The following is a 10,000-nucleotide window of genomic DNA, read 5'->3' on the forward strand; positions in this document are numbered from 1 at the left end:
GTGTTGGCCACACTGGGTTGGTGTTGGCGTGTGTCACCTTGCTTTTATTGTTGTTCTCTTCGTGCACCTAAAAACGGGTAGTTCATGGAAGCAAATTTGGCTGGTTCCAAATAATGATGACAAATCCCGGAATGAATTAAAGGACATCTCCATAACAAAAATCATGCTTCATGGGACATCTGCAATTAAAGCAATAAAATTGCCAAATGCGGAGTCTTGAAAACAATGTGAGCGTACAATAATCAATCTTTAATTTTTAATATATTCTTTAAAGGCGCTCAATGCGGCTGTAGGTTACTGCGCTTAAAACTGTATAACACATAAAAGTCACGATTTCGCAAATGTTCAGTTTTCTAGTGATGTTTTCGTTGGCGGTGCCCGTCGAGGTTCTTGAGTTTCTAAATTCTCTTTATTTTAAAAAAAGTATTATAGGGTTACAAAACTGCATGTAGAGGAAAGGAAAGATACAGATTCCATTTCAAGAAGACCCCAAGCCTTACGATTTTTCACCGGGGACGAGTTAGGAAGAGGCCTCCTAAAAGATTACAGAGAACACGTATGAGTTGTATTAATATTAGTATTGCTCGTCTTTTTTCTTTTCCAACAGGTTTACTAAGTCAACAGGTTCATCAACAACACAGGAAGTAACAACTATAGGAGTAAAACATTTAATTAAACGAAAATAACAAAATAACAAGTCTTTCCATACACTAACTGGGAAGACTGAATTTCGTGTCCACGCGATGAATTTAACTCCCGCAGGAGATTGTGCTTTAGACCATTTTTTAGAAAAAAGGAAACTTCGTTTCGACAACAAAAAAAGTAATCTAACATTTTTATCGTAAGAATGACAAGTCATGTCACGATTCAATGGTTTTAGTGATTTCATAAAGCAAAATGTATTTCTGTATTGTAATTTGGCCCACAAAGGGAGGTGATACTTAATCGATTGTTACCAAGAACGTAATTCGTATTTTTATTCCTGTAATTTTCCCAACGCGCGCAATTGCGCAAGACAACTGCTTGTCACCGCAAGCAGCTACAAACGCGGGCGCCGTTATTTCTCCCCAGTCTCTCCATGCACTTTCCTACTAATTAACTCGTAAAGGCTGCTAGCAGTCTAAGGGATTTTGGATCAGCAAGTATTCTACAGGTTTCATCTCTCCTGGCAGAGGGGTATATTTTTTAGGGAAAATGCGCCAGGCGTCATTTATTTTTGACTCAAGTATATAGTATGAAAGACCATTTGCGTGACTTCCCGTGATGTTGCGTCATTTTTTACGTGACTTCCCGTGATCTTACGTGACTCTCCCCATGACATAGCATATGCAAAATGACTTCCTCCTTTCATCCACCAATCAAAATGCTCCCTTTCTAAGGGTTTAGACCGGGCCAATGATAAGTATAATCGAAATGCAAAACAATCCATTGTTCCATTCCGAGCTCGAGTTAACCCCAAGCGCCGAAAATTTAACGAAAGCAAGTCACAATCATGGTTTTAATTTCTTAATAATTTGTGACGAGACATTTTGACCAAGTTCAGAGCTCATCAAAACTGAAGAAAATTAGTTCCTCCCTGAAATTACTTTCCATTCTGGGATAAAAAGAATCGCAGGAGGAGTCAGTTAGCACTAAGCTTTGTAGTAATTTTACTACGCTAAATAAAAAAGCGTTAACTGTGAAATGCTAAATTGCATTTAAATGAACCCTTTGACTCCCATGATCAAAAAGTTAATTCTCCTAACTACTTCCATAGATTTCTTCGTTGGTTGGTCGTGAGAATGTGGTGTTATATCAGGATTACACTCTTGACCTGATAGTAATCTTCATTCTCTATACTTGTTTACCTAACGGTGTATTGAAATTTAGAGGTGAATTTACATGCTGATCAATTCTGGGAGTCAAAGGGTAAATCTTATGACATTGTGTCATGGAGGACAGTCAGCGGTTTTTCGTTATGGTCAAGAGTTGTGATTTTTAGATTTGGCAACTCGAGTCTTTGAAGATCTTTGTTACTACAGTTGTCGATGCGAGATGTTGTCAAGTTAAGCAGTAAATACTAGCATACTATAAAGTAGCCCTGCTTTGTTTTTCATGTCATTTACTAGACTGAACTGAATAAAAAAAAACAGCACTTGAACATTTTGTACGTTGGCAATGGAATATAACCTTTTTAAATTCAAACTTCTTTTGTCCAAGTCTAATTTTTTAAAATAAGCATCTCTAAGATATCATATCTGTGCAAACCATATCAAAAGTCCGCAACCCTGAATAGATCATTTTACAGTTCTGTGCTCAGAAAACAGGTCTTTGGATAAAAGCGAGGCTGGAGTTGACCTTGATGTGATAGAGCGAGTTTCAATCGAGTGTCGCAAAACCAAAACCAAAGTCATTACTTTGGTCAATCAAAAAGGACGGAGACAATCCGGTAAACCAATCAAAACTCGAAGTAATTACACGTAGCCGACACAAAGCCCGGGAAAATGTGCACGCTTGAGCCACGATTGGTTTTGGTTTCACTTCTGATTGGTTGAAAAAGTGGCGTGAGAACTTTGAACCAATCACTGAGTGAAACCATAAATCAAAGCAACTGATTCGCTAATTACTTTCGACAGTCAATTGAAAACCGCTCTATAAACCTCACTGCTTTTGTTATGTAAATAGAAACTCGTTAGCATTACAGCAAGATGATTTACATATTAGAAAAGCAATGAGGTTTGTATCAAAGCAAGGTCAACTCCCGCCTCGCTTTTATTCAAAAGCCTCGTAACTGAGCACAAAACTGTAAAATGGTCTCGTTTGGATCTCTTCCATTTAACCTCGGTCTACTGATTTCAAAATATTATCTCAATTTGCAACAAGGAAACTTGCTACCAGATCCTTAGAATGTCAGGGAAGGTATAAACGCAATACCACGGTTAAAGACTTCATTCGGATTAACAATGAAGGAAACAACTTAAAAATCATGGTCACTTCATCCGCCAATCACATCTTGTAGAACAAATATGGCCCAGTCCCCGGCAGGACGTGGATCTTATCTTTCCCAGGCCCTTTCGCAATTTAATAATCCGTGAGAGCAGTACCGCCTGATTGTGTTAATCGATTACGACGCTGCATATAGAAGCTCATAAATGAACCCACGATTTCACGTTATGAAGAACGAGTTTTATTTACAAAAGTTCTTTCACTGTAACGTTACATAACTTAAAATAAACACTTTTTTGCAATTTTAGTTATATGGTAAATACGAGGCAGTTCATTAAACATTTTAAAGGACGTTTCAGAAGCATCAGTTTTAGTAAAGTGGCAGAGAGCAGTATAATTAACCAGGTAAAGGAAAACTCTCTCTTCTTGATACAAAAGTCGTGGATTCTTTGGCCTTAGCATCTGACGGCCGTAACCTTTTTTCTAGCTCTATAAAACGAATGATCGCGTTGGCGATAAATGCGAATAGACTTCATGAGGAAACCATTCTTAGTGTTGGAACGCATTTAATTCCAACCCGGCGCGCCTTAAAATACCCCAGTCGTATCCTCCCCTCTCTGCCATATTTTTCCACATTACAGTCGTCGGTTTTATTCTCCTTTTTAGGAACGAACGTTGTAGATAGAGAGCTTGTCGTATGAAAATTAGTTCGTACGAACTGTTCCTCCAAGAACTAAGGACGGTGCCTACTTGACTAAATAAGTAAGTAAAGTAAGTCTACTAATTCAAAGGTATTTTTGCGCGGTTTACTGAATATGGGGGAAAGGCAGATCTTAACAAGTGTTTTTGAAATCCAAAATGGAAATTGGGGGTAACCACGCATTTTTCGAAGATAATTCATCAACAATATCTGTAAAAAGCTTCAAAATACAAAGCAATGTATGGCGTTCTTTTCCAAATTGAAGCTTCATTGTCTCTGAAAAATGCGTGGTTACCCCAAATTTTCTTTTTGGATACCAAGAGCACTTGCTAAGTTCTGCTTTCTCCGCATAGTTTTGAACCGCGCAACAATATCGCTGTATTAATAAGCATCGCCCATAGGAAATCCGAGTATCTCGAGATGCGCAGAAAGTATGCGCAATAACAATAGTAGGCACCGTCCTTAACTCTAACATTAATCTAGAGATCACTAATGATACCTTGACACTGAAATCAAAGAATGCTTAAAATTTACACAATTCCGTCGGATTTGTTTAATACAGTGCTATGAAAGTAAAGATCGTTAAAGATTACGAAAAAGGCGATAAATAATTCGATTCAGTGTGAAAATATTTTCAAGATTGTCATCTAAATTGTCGTTATTGGTAACATTGATTTTATTTCATTCATATAACGGGAGTCAGTCAATCAAAGTTCAATGAAGTGTATTAGTTTTGTTCGTGTTAGCATGCTTGAATATTTATAATACCGTCTTCAAGCTATTTTCTTTTCTTTAAGGAGTGAACGTTTCCGTTCTCTTATTTGTAAATTTGTTTTTAGCAACTCTGGTTTCCAGTGTTTTTCTTGCTGGCAAACGTTAATGGCTAAGATAAATGCTTTCTGCAAAATTTCAATCACCAGCAACAGTAATTAAAAAGGTGACATGGGCTAAGAAATTGAAAAGCGTCCCTGAGCTTCATTATTCCGAAATGTTCCATACCAATTTCAGTGCCCTAACTGGTCGCTCGCGGGACGGGTTGTTTCCCTCTACATTATTACGCTTTGATCCCCAAGGGAATTAAGTTCAGTCTCAGTGGCAAAGACCTCAGTCAAATATTTGGCGAATAAGCGCGAGCAAAGATGAGTTATACCCCTCGACCGCTGCCTATAGATCTGTCTACACTAAGCACCTCCACATTCCAGTAGCAAGGTCTTATTTAGAACGATTTTCTGCCGTAGTGGAAACTGGCAGAAAGTGAAATCACCTTATCAATAGCCCTCTACAAGCAGAGCTCAGTCGTACTAATTAACCAAGTTAACGTTTGGAGTTAATTCATTCAGTTTCTTAAGGCGATTTGCTGTCATATAGTATTGTAAGCTATTTAGAGTTAATCTTTATAGTCATCAAATAGTAGAAATTGTCAGCCTAAGAGTTATCAGGCGTCGTCGCAAGTAGGGACATGACAATGTTCTGAGTTTCTCTGTTGAGACATAAAAACAAGTATCGATTTAATAAGAAAAGCAATCATTGCGCGGGTTGTAAGGTTTGCAGGTGGTATAAAAAGACCTTCAAGGATCCAAACAATGAACAAAAAATGGGTTGCATGTCAAAAGTCCAAAACCCAGAAATATCGACATGTCTGATTTGGCCTTGGCCCATTAGTTTACGGTATAATCTAAGGTCGCGTTCTTTTGGTACGATTCCGGAACAGGAATACACGGAATAGACGGTATTCGTGTTCTTTTGGGACCTATTTCGTTTTCGGAATGAAAGGAATACTATTCCGTTCATTCCTGCTATCGGAAGCAGAATGAACTGAATGACCGAAATACGGTTCACTCGGAGTATGCAAAATATGCGTTCTTTTGGCAAAGTTTTGGCGGGAAATGATGCGCAGTCGGCCGGTCGCCTACCGGCGGCTCGAAAATTGAATGGTATAAAAAAAAAATTGAAATGGTATAGCGACCCAAAGTTTCTAACATAGCTTCGGGTGTGCTGGCCTCTGTTATGTTCTTTACCGGCGCTAGAACAAAAAGAGCTGTCAGTTTGTAATATTCAAAAAAAGTGCCCTTGCCTGGTCAAAAGAAATGAGTTTGGCATAATTGGTTTGTACAAAAACCACGAACCTTTTTTTCAATTAAGTCAACATCAAGAGGAAGAGCGTATGGGAACGCGTTTGCACTACCAAAGCACTTACAAGCACAAAAAATTCTTCGTCATCTTCACCCTTAAAGTTTTTAGCAAATGAAACAAACCGGAAAATCGAAGAAACCGCCAAAAACCTGTACTTATAGCCATACTTCAACATTTCGTGTTCCAAACTTTCGGGAAACATTTTTCAGTCGCCATGCCAACGCAACTGGCGCATGCCCAGACACAATAGTTCCCAGATCACTTCGCCAAAAATATTCCCTTTTCCTAATTTGCGTTCTTTTGGGAATTGATATTCCGTGTATTCTGTTATTCCTGATGCGGAATGAGAATCGCCAGGATATTCACAAAAGAATGCACCCTAAATTTAAAATACAAGTCCCGCCATATAATGGCCAATCAGATTGGGCCTAATCAACGCAACTCTCGTGATTGGTCCGCAAGGAAGTATCCACACGTGATAAATGCAAAATCGTGCGTGGCACGCAATGCCGCTGCGTTTGTTCTGGCAAAAATCTACCATTAGCCGTTCCAAAAATAGACAATACCGTAAACGGATGGGTCTCATTCCATCGCAGATCAAGACTGTCTGTTGCATGTTCACGGCATTGGGTACGATTCTGGCCAGAGATAAAGTTAGTTTGCGCAACCGCTGAGTAATTTGGTCCGACAAACTTCGACTTCGACTTTAGTTAGGCCCGTTCTTGGTCTTTTTTTTTTTTGATTGTGAAATATCTAAGCTGGTTTGCCGTCGGAACTAAAAGATCACCAGGCAATACAGTTTTCTCGGTTTACAACACACACAGAGTTTAACTTGCACACTAAAATACGTATTTTGTCAAAGAAATCAAGAATAAATCAAGTTGTATGTCAAGATACACGTTGACTTCAATAAGCGTTACGAAGTATCCCCTTCTTCTCCCCAACTTCAACCTCACTCGAGTCTAGGAGCAAAGAAAGTGAACGACACCAGGTGTCCGCATGATGGCCCAGCAGGGTCAAAGTCCAGTTTTAATTTTTCACAATCCAGTTTTAATTTTGTGAGTCGTCACCAGTTCTCTCACAGGTCACCGGTCATATTTATAAAAGCTAACCTTAGGCCTAATTAGACCTAAACAAAGGCTTTTAGGCCTAAGGTTAGCTTTTACGAATGTTTAGGATACTTTCTGTATTGGTAAAACAATGAACTGTGACCTGTGATCTGTGAGAGAACTGGTGACAATTCACAAAATTAAAACTGGACCGTGAAAAATTAAAACTGGACTGTGAATAAAATTAAACCTGTGAAAATTAAAAGTGGACGGTCACCCTCCTGGGCCATCGTATGTCCGCTAAACTCTTTTCCACAAGTAAAGATAAAGACTACATTAACCATAACCTAAAAAGTAAGCCTACACCAACAATTACCTTATTGTTGGAAATGGGTAGCAAATGCTTAGACTTCAAGGAACTCCTCGCGTTGAATATCAAAATTGGGTGTGCATCTAATTGCTTAAATGTCTGGACATAAGTTAAACGACTTTCAAAACTACCTCGCAAAATCTGTGGCCTGAGTTTCCATGACCATGCAGCCTATGGTTTAAAATGCCCTAGCTTCAAATACCGGTAGTCAAAGCGCTTAAAGAACGAACTTTTAATTCTACCAGCTAAATATCAAGCTTGGAAACCAAGACCCCATGACAAAAGAAGCGTACAACTTCATAGTATTTGGTATTTGTGCAATGGCGGTTTTTTAAAGACAGAGTTATTTTTAGATTGATTTTCCCGCGAAACCAGACCTTTTCAGCTAGTCACAAGTCTTGCAGGAGAAATTATTACCTATGGGATTGAGAATGGTCAGTCGCACAAGCCAAACCTTATTTAAGAACTCGCCTAAAAAGAACTTGATCTTTTTATGCCATAACGTAGACCTAGTATTGAAGTTGTAGGCTGCTGATGATGTGATCCTGTGGAAACACAGCTAGAGCTCGTTGGTCAGAGCTTACAAAGGGGATGCTAATGAAACACTACTGGATAAAAGAAAAGTTACATCCCACACCATTTAACAGCTCGCGGTGCCGTCTTAATATGTACCTTTAAATTAGTCTGTGTCCTGTGTGTGTCTTGATCGTAAGCGATGCCTAAGACAAACAACAATTATTTAAAATAATTAGACGAGAAATGGGGAATGCACATCCAGGAATCTTTGTAACTATGTTTTCAAACGGCTAGGCTAAGATGTTCAAATTAACGCTAGCACTAAACTATGCCAACTACGTGACAGACAATGTCAAGATTTCGATAAAGGCAAACCATTCCTGATAGGAAATAACTGCTAATCTACCAGGCTTTGGGCAACTCGGCCCTGGTGGCTCATAGTAGCACGGGACACTAACAGTTTAGCGTTAAAAACTGATTGTTTTCCTCAATTCACAAAATTAAACGTTTCGCTTATGGGTTTCCTACCTTCGAACAAACATACAAACTGCCCACAGGATACCCCCGGCACCCGCTATAAATCCAACAACACCGATAATAACGTACACTACCATCGAATCTGAAGCGAAATTAAAGAAAACAAATATTAAACATACAGAGGCCAGGTATCGCCACACGCTGGGTCTTTGCTGAAAGGCAAGAGCTCTCAATAGAGATGGGGCCAAGAGAAAGGCGACAGCATTTCGTTCAGCGGCCATGTTGAATATTTACGCGGTAAAGTCTGGATCTGAGTTTGTAACGTCATCGGATTTGAAGGGTGAGTAGATAAAACTGACCCCTTGTCCATGGACTAACCCGACGGACTACCCCAAAAATACTATTTCACGTGAGTATTATCGGTCGTAAGCAGCATCACATTTTTCAACAGCGTTGGTTAACAGCATATTTTAAAAAGGTTAGCTTTCAATAATTGCTGCACCGGTGTCACTTCACTTACATGAAGTAATCGGCTATCACAACAATCATTGAGAGCTAACCTTTTTAAAATGGGTGTTTAGACTTAAATACTGTTGACCAACGTTGTTTAAAATGGCTGTTTAGGCTTAGCACTAATTGCGACGCTGCTTACGACGTACGTACTCACTTGAAATAGTATTTTTTGGGTAGTCCGTTTGGGTAGTCTCCCGGATTTGAAAGTATCCGGATTCGACAGTCCACAAAATTCCAAATTCCTTGCGTATTCAAAACCTTCCACTCTGGAGAACGGATTCAAGAAGTTGTGAATTCAAAAATACCCAGATACCTGTAGACGGGGCCTTACTATTTACAAAACTGCTGCATTCAAATAAACAAATAAAGTCACAACAAACAAACCTTGAATCTACTTACGCTTTTCAGCAGGTTTTTCAGTTGTGCTGTTCATAATAGTCGAAATCTCAACGTCTCCATTTGTAGAGGACACATCGCTTATTTTACACAAGTATGGCGAATAACAAGAAATTGCAAAACAGTTCTTATCCACCATATACGCCACATTGCAGTCACGTTGAGCGCAACATCGGTCCATACACATGCCCATGTCACTGCAAGAGATATCAGACAAAGTATCTTAGTTATTTCTCATTCTTTGAGAGTCAGCCCAAAGTATTGATTTCAGGGGCTTGTTTCTCGAAAGTCGCAATAACTTTTGGAGCCATTTTCGGGTGTCACAATTCCCTCTCTATGTCATGAACGGAGAGGATTTAGGTCGTCAAACTTCACAGTCAGTTTTCTTTTTACTACCTTGAAAACTTGTTAAAAGAGGGGCTTTCCTGAACAAGAGGTTGGCAGGTTTAACAAATGGCTTTTCAGGCCCGAGACGTTTTCGGGAAACCGACCCCTGAAAAGCCATTTACGAAACTGTCATCCTCTGGTTTTGATAAGCTGGTCTTTTAACGTGTTTTCAAGATAACAAAAAACAAAATGATTGTGACGTTTGGTGACTTAAAATCTCTCCCTTCTAAAGATACAGAAGGAATAGGACATTTTACAGTGGCTTGCTCAGTGACCTAGCCAATGAATGGCTGCGAGGCTGCCGGTGACCTTGTATAAATACAGCCTCCACTGCTTTTATCACGTAAATTGTATTGTTGTAATTTTAACTAGTCCACATTAACATTAGAAAAGCACAAAGGTTTGTCTCAAAGCAGGGCCACCAGCAACCTCACTTCGATTCTCAGGTCAGGTATCTTAACTACAACTGTACAATGGTCTATTGTGACACCCGGAAAAGACCCGAAAAGTTGCGAGACTTTCGATCTCGTTATC

At 39.3% G+C, this 10,000-nt stretch overlaps 2 protein-coding genes across 4 annotated transcripts in view; one reads left to right on the forward strand and one right to left on the reverse strand.

Annotated features, from left to right (window-relative positions):
- LOC138028562 (uncharacterized) overlaps positions 1-1,426 on the forward strand; it is an 11,074-nt gene extending 9,648 nt beyond the window's left edge. For both annotated transcript variants that reach the window (XM_068876158.1, XM_068876157.1), the window contains one exon: positions 608-1,426. In XM_068876158.1, the coding sequence (XP_068732259.1) occupies positions 608-616 (9 nt within the window). In that variant the 3' untranslated portion in view covers positions 617-1,426. The remainder of the gene's footprint in view (positions 1-607) is intronic.
- Positions 1,427-3,174: 1,748 nt separating this feature from the next.
- Positions 3,175-10,000, reverse strand: part of LOC138029917 (uncharacterized) — a 40,801-nt gene continuing 33,975 nt past the window's right edge. For both annotated transcript variants that reach the window (XM_068877770.1, XM_068877769.1), the window contains exons 21-24: positions 9,083-9,276; positions 8,222-8,312; positions 7,850-7,896; positions 3,175-5,105 (exon numbers count right to left, since the gene is read on the reverse strand). In XM_068877770.1, the coding sequence (XP_068733871.1) occupies positions 7,857-7,896; positions 8,222-8,312; positions 9,083-9,276 (325 nt within the window). In that variant the 3' untranslated portion in view covers positions 3,175-5,105; positions 7,850-7,856. The remainder of the gene's footprint in view (positions 5,106-7,849; positions 7,897-8,221; positions 8,313-9,082; positions 9,277-10,000) is intronic.

This window comes from Montipora capricornis, chromosome 13 (genome assembly GCF_036669925.1).
Source record: "Montipora capricornis isolate CH-2021 chromosome 13, ASM3666992v2, whole genome shotgun sequence".
Classification (NCBI taxonomy): domain Eukaryota; kingdom Metazoa; phylum Cnidaria; class Anthozoa; order Scleractinia; family Acroporidae; genus Montipora; species Montipora capricornis.